At 48.3% G+C, this 14,532-nt stretch overlaps 1 protein-coding gene across 1 annotated transcript in view; it reads right to left on the bottom strand.

Moving 5' to 3' along the window:
• LOC146625598 (uncharacterized) overlaps positions 1–13,696 on the bottom strand; it is a 36,447-nt gene extending 22,751 nt beyond the window's left edge. The window contains exons 1-8 of the mRNA XM_085362196.1: positions 13,451–13,696; positions 12,823–13,252; positions 12,292–12,699; positions 11,010–12,190; positions 9,821–10,915; positions 9,663–9,764; positions 9,349–9,585; positions 491–528 (exon numbers count right to left, since the gene is read on the bottom strand). Of these exons, the coding sequence (XP_085218322.1) occupies positions 491–528; positions 9,349–9,585; positions 9,663–9,764; positions 9,821–10,915; positions 11,010–12,190; positions 12,292–12,699; positions 12,823–13,252; positions 13,451–13,696 (3,737 nt within the window). The remainder of the gene's footprint in view (positions 1–490; positions 529–9,348; positions 9,586–9,662; positions 9,765–9,820; positions 10,916–11,009; positions 12,191–12,291; positions 12,700–12,822; positions 13,253–13,450) is intronic.
• Between the last annotated feature and the right edge of the window lie 836 nt (positions 13,697–14,532).

Below are 14,532 nucleotides of genomic sequence, written 5' to 3'. Positions count from 1 at the left end.
AGATGAATCACACACACCAGCAGCATGAGAGTGTAATCTGAGGCAGGTCAGCTTGGTGGACAGATCTGCTTCAGGCATCCTGTGTCATCCTGAGAATTGGGACACAAGTGGAGAGGCGAGATAGATGAATAATGAAAAGCAACTTGGGTGCATGTTGTCCTCTGTCACCTCCCTGATTATGCAAATCTGAGAAAGAAAGCGCTAATACACAGGGACTGAGGAGAGGTACAGTATCTCCTTCTCTTCTCAGATCTACTGTGGAGACCTGCGCAAGGCTGATCTAGCCTCTTTCATCACCTGTGACATTTTAATAAGAGGTTCTTATGATGAGCCTGCAGCTCTGTCCCAATAAAACTATTTTATTTTTTCTAATTGGGAATCTTTTCATTTCAAAACATCACCATGCTAATCATGTGGCTGCTAGACAGTACCTGCACTCTATTGTACCAAGGCTCCCTGCAGCTGCCTCGGGATAGTTTGAGCGTCATACCCAAGCACAGAGTGAGGAGATTTTCTCCTCTTATCTCCCTAGAACAGGAGACAACAGAGGAGAACTCACAGAACATCTTTTTTTTCTTGCAGCTGAGGTACTCTGAAATGTTAGTCATCATGAAACATGGGAATCTTTATGATGCATATATGTGATTGTGAGACACTGACTCTCTAATTGCACTCTGTCTAATGATGGGTAATTTCTGTCTTTCTGCAAGCGCTTTCAAGTCTGTCTTTACCTCAGATTTTTCCAGACTCTCTCTGCGGCTGAGGATTCAGTGCACTGTGGGCTTAACTCAAATCTCCAAAAATGTACAGATTGATTGATAACGTACAGAAATGTATTGTTTCAGAGGATGAAACCATATGACTGGCGACTGCACTGACATCGACTGCCACCGGGGGTTGGTGTTTAAGGTTCTCAGTGACACGCTTTAAACACTATTTTGCAGATATGTCAATATGCTCTGTATCTAATAGTTTTCTTACTCTCTGCATATAAAAACTTTAAAACTCATATACTGTATATAAAAGATGGAAGTGGCCCCATTCAGGTCATCCATCATGTTTGAAGCCTCCAGATGTGACCCTCACCATGTTTCTTTTTCTTTCTTTTTTTTTTTTATAGCCAAACATGTCCATATGTTGAGAAGAGGCTAATGCTGCAAATTATTAGGAATATTAGCACAGGCTAGCTAGCTTGATAATTCACTATTATATTTAATAGCATAATTTTTTCCCCCACTTATCCAGTCCAGTTATTCCAGTTATCATAAGGCAGAGCTGGAAACACTCCAACAGTCAATTTAAAGTCAGTTAAGTTAACATACATGTCTTTGGACTGTGGGAGGAAGCTGGATTACTCACAGAGAAAAACTCCACACACAGAGGCCCCAGCTGGTCAGTGGGTTCAAACCATGGACCTTCTTGGTGTGAGGCTAGCCGCTGGAAAATATTCAGCAAAACAAATTAGCATGTTTTATACGGCTGAATGCTGAATAAGCTGAAATAGCAGCCAACTGGCATTCAAAGCAGCTTTGTCTTTATTAGTAGCAATCGTCAAGTCTCAATGGGTGATTTATTTAAAAATAAAAAAACTGTCCCTATTTGTTGTTAAGTTAGAAATTATTTGTCCATGATTTTTCTCATTAATAAAGGTGGGAGTTTATGGAAAATATATTACTTTTAGTGCTAGCCTGAAGACCCACTGCTTCCACATCAGCTTTGTCTTTTAGCAACGTGTTATTTTTTTTCATCAGCTCACTGTACTTTATGTCTAGCGCTAATTAGCATAAATAAGCATTTTTTATGTCTGTGATGACAGATGCTCTGACAGTAAAAAAATAGTCAGCACTATGCCTTTATACATCAGCACCAAGGTTTACCTTAAATCACCCCACAGTCTCACTGACCTACTACCATGCCTGAGACTAGCGTTGTTTGAAACTGGTGCAACATACTGTAAACGAATATACATCTGGTCACACACAGGTTTGTTTTCTCAAAGTCTATTTTTTTTTATTTGTCATCAGAGGTAATCTTCCTTCTCTTCTCCAGACATTTGTGTAGCTTTTTTATTCTCACCTCCTCCTGCTGCTTTATCATCTCTCTTGCCCTTTGTCGCTGCAGGAGAACTGAACTTGATGTTCAGAAGTTAAGACACATCTCAGTTTCCCCCCTCTCTCAAGGGCAGCGTCTTCTTCTTCTGAACTCCACAAAACGATGTGTTGCTATTTATGTGCATGCGTGTGTCTGTGTGTGTGTGTGTCACGCAGGGAGATAGACAGGGTGGCAAACAGATGGACTGGCAGACTGGTCGTCTGCTTGTCGACTTTCAAGACTCACCAAACATCGCCTTTTTGTGACTACACTGTGTACTTGCAAGTTTGAAAAAAAAGAAAGAAAGAAAAAGAAATGGGAGGGAGTGAGCCTCCTGTTATCTGAGAGCGTGTGCTGCCTGAGCATGTGGAGGGAGTCACATGTTCCTTGCCGTGCTTTCCAAGCCTGTCTGCTCACCTGGTGGTTGCCATGGGAACAGCCAGACAGCGGCAGACTTTGCACCAGCCTCCTTGGGGGGATTGTGAGAACAGAGAGGAGGTTTAAGAGCGAGGAATCTCTCCGAGTCTTTAAAAAAAAAAAAAAGCTTCGGGGAAAAACCTCCAAACTTTTTGTTTTTTTGATGCTTAAGGCTCTTAATTCTACAGGAGTTTGGTGTTTTTGAAGATTTCAGCAAACCTGTTTTAATTCAGGTTTTAACAAGGACCTTTGTTCTATATTTTTTTTCCTTCTTTTTGTGCAAGCCATAAAGTTTTAAAACACTTTTAAACGATTGACTTTATATGAATATCCCACTGTGTGCAGTAGCTGCTGAGGAATGTGAGCTTTTGGGAATTTGTTTTAGACAAAGGGAGTAATGTGTGCACACGCTGATGCATTAGACCTCCCTAACACTATCATCTGAGGTTAAAACACACATGCTTTGTCGTCACTGCCTGATCATTTGCATTCTCAAGACGGGGGGTGAACAGAACAGCTCTGTTGTCCTTTTTTTTCATGTGTCCTAAAGACAACTCGCAGATGGACTGAGGCGGTGAACGCTGCCGCAGCACTGAGCACTTGTTCTTGTGGTTTGGGGATTTTTTCCCCCCTTAATTGTGCCTCCAGTTTATTATGCTGACACTTGAATAGCAAGATGTTCCCAGCTTTATCGCACCAGTTGCACACTTCTCTCCTTTGTGTTTTGCCAGCTGCCCTGAGCGAAAGGAGACCGGTGAGGGGTGTGTGTGTGGGGGGGCTGACTGTAAGGATGTGTCTCTTAATATATATATATATATTAATATATATATATATATATATATATATATATATATATATATATATATATATATATATATATATATATCACCATGGTTCTGATCACTGCTGTGTCTGAATGGAAGAAGAGTCAGCACCAGCACCTTTGATCCTCTTCTCACCACTACCAACCCTCCCTCCCCTTTTTTTCTCAGCTTATTCCTCCTTCTCCCAGCTGCGAGCCCTCACAGCCAGGAGAGGACCACAAAGTAGCTGTACACGTAAAAAACCAAAAAAAAAAAAAGAGCAAAAGGAACTTGCAGAAGATGATAGAAAACCAGAAGACAGACTGGTTGGACAGACAAGCAAACCACCAAATACTCATACTTGGGGAGAGATAAATGATAAGTGGTTTGTGATAGGGCGCTCTGTGGCACGGTCCAGCTGAGCCCTTCCCGTCTGCCCATGTGGGATTACCGCAACACAAACATGTGAGGCTGTCCATCGGTCCCACAGGATGCTGGGAGACACTTACATAAAGCAGCTCCCGTTCTTGGTTGGTGCACTCTCACATGAGGGAACATGTGATACAGGCGCTCTGTGTCGCTTCCGCTGCTTTCACCCTTTTCCCTCTCCTTTGTCTGTCGCTCTATCTGGGATGGCACTGCGAGACTACAGCACAGACATCCAGACGAGCACCAGTCATTTATCACTTAGTCTCGTCGCTCACTGAACAGCCAGTCTGCTGTCTGCAGAAGTTGTCTGACCTTCCAGCCAAAAGATTTAGCTTTTCACACCCGTCTCTTCCAACCTGTGCCTTCAACCCCTTCCCCCTGTGCCTCACAGAGGATGGCCAGAGGTCAGTGTGCGATGTGCAGCTGTAGGACAACAGAGAGGTTGAAGAGGAGCAGGGGCAAAAAGTGCTGAGTGCAAAGGAATGGCCACCCACATGACGTCACAGTCACAGTTTGAGCTCACAGCATTGTGCCGGTGCCAGACTCCCATGCTGCCTCACTGGTGTAAGCGGCACAGCCTCAGATAAACACTGGAAGCCAGCCATGCTCGGGACATAACACAAAGCTGCTGTATGTAGTACTCATAGTAAAAAAGGGATTTTAAAAGATTCTGAACAGTAGTAAAATGCTTAATTATTGATTTATCTCTTATTTTACTTTTATGAAGTCACTCATATGATGGTTCACTAGTTTATCTTTTATATTATGCAACCTAATGCATTAAGGAAATTGCAAAAGCCAAGCCTTTTTCAGTTCAGTACGTTTTTGAATTTACACTCATGGCAGGCAGCGTTTTTGAGTTCTTCTGTGATATCATAGATCTAAGCTCATACCCATCTCTATATTTTGATTCGCCTTGAAGTTATACACTATCGCAGCAATCAAAATTGGCTACGTAGAAGTTCCCCCACATACTTTTTTTATTCAGGACTGGAGCTCCTCATGACCCGCACACTCCTGCTACTTTAACTTGTCTGAAATTGTTGCTATAGCAGCCACTTCACATTTCTAACATCATGGGCAGTGAATTTTGAAAACGTATTTCACAGCTACAGAAGCCACATGCTACCCCGAGAAGCACTCTGGCAACCTGCCACGCCACGACTTGGCATCCCGGCCGAGCTTGTACCTTCACATGCAGCATCAATAGCACGTCCAGACCGAATTAATCCTCGGCTCCAAGAAAAGCGGCTGCATCGCCTCCTGTCACCTGTAGAGACACTATGCTGTCACATTCATATCCTGCTTACTTTGCAGGGGAAAGATCCCTCAGATAGTTATCTATCTGTACACATATTCTGGGCGTGCTTCCCAGTCGGCAGATCGCCCTTGGCACAGGCACAAGCAGTGATGCCTCCCTGTCCTTTATCTACTTTCCTGCAGCTTTGCTTTAGTGTGCCACCATGAACTGAAGACTGAGGCTCCCGGGCAAACAGGCACAGTACACAGTGAACTAGACAGATTATCTTTGTCGAGGGAAGAGATCGAGACAGATTATCGCATAACAGTCATCACCATCACTATTTCACTCCCTCCAGGGAACCCAGCAAAAGTCTCTGACTTATACAGATTATTATCAGCAGAAGATAGTGGTTAGCTCATTAGGAAAATGCTTTAACAAAGGGTTTATTCAAGGCATCCTTCCTATTTATATGTTGTACACCAAGTACATGCCACTGATCTGTCTCTGACAGATTCCAGACATATCACACTGATAATCTAATTTCTGGTTGTCAGACATAAATTGTTGGACTGGCACGAAACTATGAATATTTAATGAGAAAGTCTGAATTAGAGCATCAACAGTCTCTGGCTCACAAGACAATGTGTGCAGACTTTTTAATCCCAGCACTGCTGCCGTTGCTGTAGATTTCGAACACTCAGCATTTTTTGCTGATCGCTGTCACATCTGTCTCGCAGAGTAAACATGCTTTCATTGTAGCTGTGATTATTGACACGTATTTGCTTTCCAGGCTGCTGCTGCCTCAGGGCACTTAGAGGTAAGAGGTTGTAACCTCTTCAGGCTGAGTGATAGGCATGGAGAGAGCTGACCGGACTTGATAATAATTTATATAACAATGCTTTCCAAAATAAGTTACAAAACTGTTCATTAAATCTATTATTTAATGTGAAATATTAAGAAGAAACTGCTGAATTAATAAAAAGCAAGTCTAAAGTAATGGGTTTAAATAAAAGAACCTAAAACATGGCAAAATGTTAGCTTTCCTGATCTCTTCTGGGAGTTCTGTAACTGATTCAGGACATTAATAGCAAAAGTGAGAAAAAAATGGGACTATTGTACAAGATCCTCTTACTATACTTTAAATGAGTGAGACCCTTTGGAGTAAAGCCTGCACTGCTCATGACCTAACTGAAATAAAGTGTTACCCTTGGCTTTGTAGCTGACTCCCCGGAGGCGATACCTTCCTGAGATTACCGCACTTCTTGAGTTTCGGCAGTTGCCATCTGCAGATTTATATCAGAGTATTAATCATTTGCCTTCTCAGAGGTGGATTGTCGTTGGATATTTGCCAGAAATTCAGAAGTGAATTTACCAACTGCACTATAGCTGTCTGTTTTAAAGAAATCATAAGCGTTCACCCCCATCGCTGCCAGCTGGACCCATATTTAAGTGCTTCTGTTTTCATGCTGTACTTTAAAACAGAAATGGAGGGGAAAGGGGGGCAAAATCGGCTTATAGATCGTTAAGGGCGGCAAAGAGTCATGATGTCTTGGTTGTATGGTTGCCGTGGCAACCGTGACATCAATGCAGACTCCACAGAGGAACTGTGGGATTATTTTCCACTTTGACGGTTTTGATGTGTGAGCAAAATCTCAACTCGTCTTGAAAGTCAGGGTGAAATGTACACTTTCAACACCGCATGTAAGATGAGCACTATAGTGCGTTTTTTTCTCTGTGAGTTACTGAAAAGTCTGAAGGAGATAAGGACCTCAGCACCGAGAATGCTTTCCTTGGTGAGCTGCATGCGTTCGCAGTTCTTGCAGTAGAACAACCTGACTTTTTACTAGATCCCAGCAATCTAAATGAGGGCCAAAGAAAATGTTTCCCTCTCCACAGTATTTAAGATTTATATATATATATTTTCTTTTACAAAAAGAAATAATAATTTAAAAGTTATGTAACATTTTACAGAGATAAAAGTAAAATAATTAATAAAATAATAATATCACAAATATCATAATATCATAAAATAATATCACACACATGAGTTTCACTTCGTGAAAGCAGTCAAATTCTCAAGTGGTGGAATTCAGACTTGTTGATCTTGAATCTTGCTGAACTCAGTGGTGAGTGAAAGCGTAGGATTTATGACTTGTGGATGAGCTCCAACATGTCAGAGCACTAATATTATGACTCGGGATGAGATCACCTTCACAATGGAAGATGGATTTTGAGGTGCTGTTCTCTCTCCCTCTCCCTCTGGTATGAGTCATACTCTACAGGAAATGTGTGCCATTACGAATGAAGGCTGTCAGAAACCTTCACCATTAGCTACCTAATTAGAAAAAAGAATCATGCACACATTACAGAGTCCCTGGTGCTTCTGTGATGATGAAAACTTTAGTCATAGCAATGACGAGACCCAGAGAACTCTGATTAAAACAGGAAAAAAGTGATGCAAACAGGTGCTTCAGCTTAGAGAGTGATTCAGTCCCTAAATTGTATAATTTTCTTTACCTTCTAAACTTTGATTTTACTGTGATACCAACATTGTAACCTTGAGTTATGATATTGGGATCTAAGCTGCTTGTATTAGGATGAAATTGGCACACAGCAGAACGTGCTTTCCCCCATATGTGGTAATGGATAAATAGAGAGAAGTTAAAAAAGGAAACAAGCTGCACCACTGTGGTAGACTGAGGTACTTATGTCATCCCAATGGCCTGGGGTGAACCTATTTATAGGAAGTGTTGCCTTTTATATCAATGCCAGCAACAGTGGCCTTTTATTTTCCACAGCACAGCATTAGTTATTGCTTGTTGATGTGGCTGGAACTTAATGACTCACATGCCCCACCACAAAAACATGGCAAAATAGATCTGAACACAAAGTTGCAGTGGGTAGTCTTTCAGCTTTTGGATATTTACTGTAAAGATTGCAGCACCTCATTTGCCTTTGTGTTGATTGTTTTCATGGTTCACAGAATGCAAAAACAGGTAGGCTTTCATCTTTCCCCCCTAAATACCAGAAGCTAAAAACCAGAATCACATTTCCGAAAATACTTTTTTCCTGGAAAAACAGGCCACCAGCTATAGAGCCTTTGCAAATGAAAGGTTTTTCAATGAGGGATTCTGTTTGCCTGAGACTCGTCTGCTTGTTTTTCCTCTGAAATGTGATAACCCCTCGGGATACGCCACTTAGTCTTCACCACCTTGGGACTTCCCGGGAACAGAGGGCTGCATCTGCAGAACAAACAGAGTGCCATCCTTGCTGTCTTACTACCATCCTGCCAGCTGCCCTATCTGAGGGTTTCCATGACAACATGGGGACATATCCTCAAACCAAAACACTGCTTCACTTCAAAAACAGTTCCTCCTTACAAAGAAAGATAATTTCCTTGCAAGTAACAGCCAAGTATTGGCAGCATTGTACTGTCATTTTACAGTGTGTCTAGTTTTATCTACTATAATGGATTTGTGAAATTAATATAAGCTTTACAGTAGAGCCTGACTGATATCTCAGCCAGTCAGCATTATCGGCCTATGCTTGCTATTAGCTCGTTAAATAAGTCTCAGCAAATATTTTTATTTACTGGCCAATAATTTTAATTATTTCAAAGATTTAAGACAGGGGCTGTCTTGTATCTGCATCACAGTACAAATGTGTAATTCAGAACCTGTGTGACAATAAAGTCGATGTCAAACTCAAATTTATTTATATAGCACATTTAAAACAACAACCATTGACCAAGGTGCTGTACAATTAAGATAATTAAACGAAATAAAAACATAGGGAGACATGATAAGAGTTAAGAAAAAGAATCATAAAATTAGAAGATTTGAGTAAGAAATAAGTTAGAAATAAGATAAATAAGTAATACAAACAAAAAAATGAATTTATTTTGATCCTGCATTGTCATATTATCTTAGTATACTTTTAAATAACTAGAAAGAAATTCTGGGGAAATCCATTTGTTTTGTGTGACTGAAAGAGAACAAAAATATTGTAGCGAGCTCAGACAAGGAGGAGACGGAGGTATCGTTTGGTCTTGCTTCCCGTGAGCTAGCCAGGGAGCACAGCCGTTTATTAACATCTGCAGAAGAACACTGCCGCTAGCTAACTGCTCAGCGCGGCAACAGCATAGCAACAACAACACACAGGGCGCCCTCTGACCCCGGAAGGACACACCGTCGCAGCCAGAGGGCATCACCCGTCACTATGGTAACATAAACAAAACATCACAAACAGAACCCCGAACAGCCCTGACCCGCTACATAGCCCCCACCTAAGGGGTCAGTCGTCCCCGACGACCCCATTACCCCACACAAAGTCCTGCAAATGTCCAGGTGCCTTCTTTTGGCGCACCGGCCGGTCTCGACCGGCGGGGGGAAAGTCACTCGGGTCAGAACATGGGGTTCCACCATCATCCCCTGCCCCAGCGTCTGCCAGAGCGAGCGTTCGGTACGGTGAGAGCCTGTCCCGGTGCAACACCACCATGCGCCCCAGGCCCGGCATGCGGATGCGGTAGACCACTTCTGTTAGCCGCTCCACGACCTCCACCGGCCCTTGCCAGTGACTGCACAGTTTGGGGGACACTCCTCTCTTGCGGACCGGGCAGTACACCCAAACACCCAAACTCCCCTTCGGCACTTGGTGTCGTAGGCTCTTTTCTGTCGTACTCCGGCGCTGGCCTGGGCCTGGCGGGTGTAGTCATGAACCACCTGCAGCCGCTCCCTCAGCCTTCTGTAGTAGTCCATCTCTGGCCCACCATCAATCTCCGGCTCGGGGGGGGGACCCAAACACCAGATCCACAGGCGTCCGGAGCTCCCGTCCAAACATCAGAGCGGCAGGTGTGCACTGCACAGTCCGGTACGACCAAAGGACCAGGGGGCAGATGTCGGTCCCAATCCCGCTGGTGGCGGCTGGTGAGAATGGCGAGCTGGGTGGCCAGCGTGCGGTTGAAGCGCTCAACCAAGCCATCGCTTTGTGGGTGGAGCAGTGTGGTTCTCGTCTTCTCCACCCCCAGCCGCCGGCAGATCTCCCCGAAGACCTTCGATTCGAAGTTACGCCCCTGGTCACTGTGGAGCTCAGCCGGGACCCCAAAACGGGTGAACATCTCCTCCACCAGCTTCTCGGCCGTCGTCGTTGCGCTCTGATCCGGCACCGCGAAGGCCTCTGGCCACTTCGTGAAATAGTCCATAGCCACCAACACATACCGGTTCCTTGACTCTGTGACGGGGAAAGGCCCTAGGACGTCCACTCCCACTCTTTCCATTGGGGCCCCCACCAGGTACTGCTGAAGGGGGGCAGTGGAGTGTTGAGTTGGGCCCTTCTGTGCCGTGCAGGTGTCACAGCAGTGCACATGAAGTTCCACATCCCGTCGACAGCCAGGCCAGTAGAACCGTCCCCTGAGGCGGCGGAGAGTTTTGGCATTCCCATAGTGTCCTGCCCCCACCGAGCCATGGACCAGCTCAAGCACCTGCGACCGCAGTGACTGAGGCACCAACAGCTGCAGGAGATCTCTGCCCTGACTGGGGGCCCGCCATCTCCGGTACAGGAGGCCGACGTGGGTCTCCAGATTGTTGTGCTGGGAGTAGTAGGTCTTCACCTCGGGCTCCTGTCCTGACACCCCCGTCCAGGCGGGGCGTTGCGCCGCCTCCAGCCAGGCCCCCACCTGAACCAACGTCGCGTCGGCCTCCTGCTCCCGCTTCAGCTGCTGCATCAATGGGAGCCACCCCCCTCCGCCGGCTGTGGCCTGAGCAGTAGCCACCCCCAGCACCTCCTGGGCCCGCTCCTCCAGTCGCAGGCAGTAGCGGCACTCGACGGCTACGCAGGGCAGCCTGGAGAGGGCATCAGCGTTGCCATGCTGTCGACCTGCCCGATGCTGGATCTCGAAGTCATAGCCCTGAAGGACCTCCAGCCACCTGCCCTTCTGGGTGTTTGAAGTTCAGGAGCCAAGTCAGAGATGCACGGTCAGTGCGCTGGAGGAACCGGCAGCCGTGCAGATATTGCTGGAAGTGCCGCACCGCTAGCACTACGGCCAGCAGCTCCCGCCGGGTCACACAGTAGTTCCGCTCATCTCGCCCCAAGGCACAACTGAAGTACGCCACCACCCATTCTCCAGCCTCGTCCTGCTGGGAAAGGACTGCCCCGACCCCTACATTGCTAGCATCAGTGTCCACAATGAAAGGTTGCCGGATGTCGGGGTAGGCCAGGACTGGGGCTCTGGTGAGGGCCTCCTTCAGCTGTGCAAAAGCCGCAGCACAGGCATCCCCCCAGCCAAACAGCTGTCCCTTGTCAGTCAGGCGGTGGAGGGGGCTGGCCATCGTCGCGAACCCTTTGATGAACCGACGGTAGTAGGAGGCTAGGCCCAGGAAGCTCTGCAGTTCTTGGACATTCGAGGGAGTCGGCCAGTCCCGGACCACAGCCACTTTTGCGGGATCAGTGGCGACACCTCGAGCGCTGATCACATGGCCCAAGAACATGGTCTCTCTCGCCAACAGCCGGCATTTCGCGGGGTTGAGCCGCAGCCCAGCTCGCCGGATGGCACTCAAGACCTCGCTCAGGTGAGACAGTGCACTGTCGAAGTCGCCACCGTGCACCAACAGGTCATCCAGGTACACAACGCAGTGGCTACGAGGGATATCCACGAGCACCCTCTCCATCAGCCTCTCAAACGTCGCTGGCGCATTGCAGAGCCCAAATGGCATGACCCTGAACTGCCACAGCCCCTGTCCAATGGTGAATGCAGTCTTAGGCCTTGCTTCGGGGGCTAGCTCCACCTGCCAGTAACCGCTGCATAGGTCGAAGGAGCTGAACCAGCTGGAGCCGTTAACGTAATCTAGGGCCTTGTCGATCCGCGGAAGCGGGTATGAGTCCTTCTTGGTGACTGCATTGAGACAGCGAAAGTCCACGCAGAACCTCGGGCTGCCATCCTTCTTCCCCACCAGAACCACGGGTGCCGCCCATGGGCTATTGGACGGCTCGATCACCCCAGCCGCACCCATCTCGCGGATCTTCTCTTCCGCTACCTGCCGTTTTGAGAGGGGCAGCCGGTGTGGGCGCAGACGGATGGGCTGAGCAGAGCCAGTGTCGATGGTATGTTGGACCAGACCCGTCTGCCTACTGTCTTTGTCACTGGCGGCAAAGATGTCCACATTCTCGTCCAGGAGGCACCTCAACCGCTGGCGCTGGTCGACGTTGAGGCCTACGCTGCTGCGCTACCAAAGGTCATCAACAGCCTCGATGGTCTCGGTTGAGGGAGGTTTGTCGGGCTGAGAGGCTGAGGCTGAGGCGAGTGGAGATTACCCGGAGCCACCGGCATCCGAAATCTGCTGAGCGGCAGCTGCCCGACGCCTGTCTCGTCTGGTCCCCGCTCCCTGCTTTTGGCCACGCTGGAGGGCAAAAGTCTCTGCGCCAAGAGTGATAGCCAGCTTGCGGTGTCGACGCAGGCCCCCCAGCGGCTCAGCAGATCCAGGCCAATGATGCACTGGTCTTGAATGTCGGCAAGCCAGAAGTCGTGCACCAGCATCAGCTGGGTGTCTGTGAGCAACCAACCCTTCACCAGTGGCCCGGATGTTTCAGGGAGCACGCCAGGTCGTATCAGGGAAATGGTAGACCCCGTGTCCACCAGGGCCTGGCATGGCTGGTCCTCAACACAGCAGCTCAGGTAGAGTCCCTTGAGGTACCCAACTTGGCCCACCACTGTGCATCGTCCTTGGAGGGGGGCAGGAAGCTGGAGCGGTGGTCGCTACACTGCTCCCTCCTCGAGGCTGCGTAGTTCTGGTCTTCGGGGCTGGTGCTGGGCAGTCACGTGCCACGTGGCCAGGCTCATCGCACCGGTAGCAGCGGTCGGTCGGTCGACGAGGATGCCTCCGGGGCACCGAGGGTTGCAGCTGGGACATCTCGGCGACCTCCCCCTCCCCGTCGCAGTCTGCGGCTCTGATTTGGGGGTAGTTTGGGGGGGCACCTGCTGGTTAGGTCGCGAGGTGAGCACCTGCTCGGCCCTTTCAGCCTCAAGGAGCGCCTCACGGAGGGTCTGAGGCATGGCCAGGTGGACGTGTTTGCGTAGTTGCTCTGGGAAAAGTCCTTGCAGAAAAGCATGAAGGCTAAGCTCCTCACGGGCTGCTGCTGGAAACTCCGGGTAGCCACGACGAGCATACAGCAACACGTCTGCTGCAAAGGTGCCCAGGCTCTCCCCCGGTCGATGGCTCCGGTTGGTCAGCTGCTCTCTGCTCTGATCAGTGGAGTGCCGCTGCCCGAATCGCCTCTTGAGTGCCGCGGTGAGGGCCTAGAGCTCATGCTGCTCTGCCAGGGCTAGGTCAAGGAGTATCTGCAGTGCATCTCCCTCTAATGCTAGCGCTAGGTGTGTAGCAGTCTCCTCTTCGCTCCAGCCACTATGTCTGGCGGCCAGCCACACTTGTGAGAGGTAGGGCTCTAGCGGGGTTAGCCTGTTGTATTTCGGTACCTTAACTGGCGTGGTAGGCATAACTGCTCGCGGTTGGGGGCTCGGCGTGTGGGTCGACAGCGGTAGCCCATAAAGCATTGCCCTAGCATCTGTCGCGACGGGCCGCCACCGCAGTGCGCTCACGCCATCGGGACCCGTCGGGGGACTTACATGGCCGCTCACATCCTTTCTCTTCAATCGCGAGTTTCCCAAGCGGGGAATGTTCTCCTTGACAGCTTGCTCCAGCCTCTGAATGTCTCTCTCCATTACAGCGAGGGTGAGCTATCCCACTTCTGACACCAATGTGGCGAGCTCAGACAAGGAGGAGACGGAGGTATCGTTTGGTCTTGCTTCCCGTGAGCTAGCCAGGGAGCACAGCCGTTTATTAACATCTGCAGAAAAACACAGCCGCTAGCTAACTGCTCAGCGCGGCAACAGCACAGCAACAACACACAGGGCGCCCTCTGACCCCGGAAGGACACACCGTCGCAGCCAGAGGGCATCACCCGTCACTATGGTAACATAAACAAAACATCACAAACAGAACCCCGAACAGCCCTGACCCGCTACATAGCCCCCACCTAAGGGGTCAGTCGTCCCCGACGACCCCATTACCCCACACAAAGTCCTGCAAATGTCCAGGTGCCTTCTTTTGGCGCACCGGCCGGTCTCGACCGGCGGGGGGAAAGTCACTCGGGTCAGAACATGGGGTTCCACCATCATCCCCTGCCCCAGCGTCTGCCAGAGCGAGCGTTCGGTACGGTGAGAGCCTGTCCCGGTGCAACACCACCATGCTGTGAGTGCTAATGCTGCATAACTTGTTCACCAGAGTAATCCACAACACAAATTTGTTTTACCCTGCATTGTCATATCATCTTAGTAAAGAATCAGAAATAACCACACATAAGAAATTCTAGTGATATCTGCATGTTTTGCGAAAAAAAAAAAAACAGAAAGAAAAAAATATCGGCCCACATATCAGATTTTTATCATTAAATATTGGTATCGGTCTTAAAAATCCAATATTGGTCAGGCTCTGCTTTATGATAGCATATAGTGAGGTGATTCAGGTCCAGCTCTTATCTCCATAAATAGCTTACTAG

This window comes from Diplotaxodon limnothrissa, linkage group LG9, assembly GCF_057381915.1.
Source record: "Diplotaxodon limnothrissa isolate DT_005_m linkage group LG9, D_limnothrissa_male_GT1.1, whole genome shotgun sequence".
Lineage (NCBI taxonomy): Eukaryota > Metazoa > Chordata > Actinopteri > Cichliformes > Cichlidae > Diplotaxodon > Diplotaxodon limnothrissa.
The sequence above is the reverse complement of the archived record's forward strand: the minus strand, read 5'-3'. Positions and strand labels throughout refer to the sequence as shown.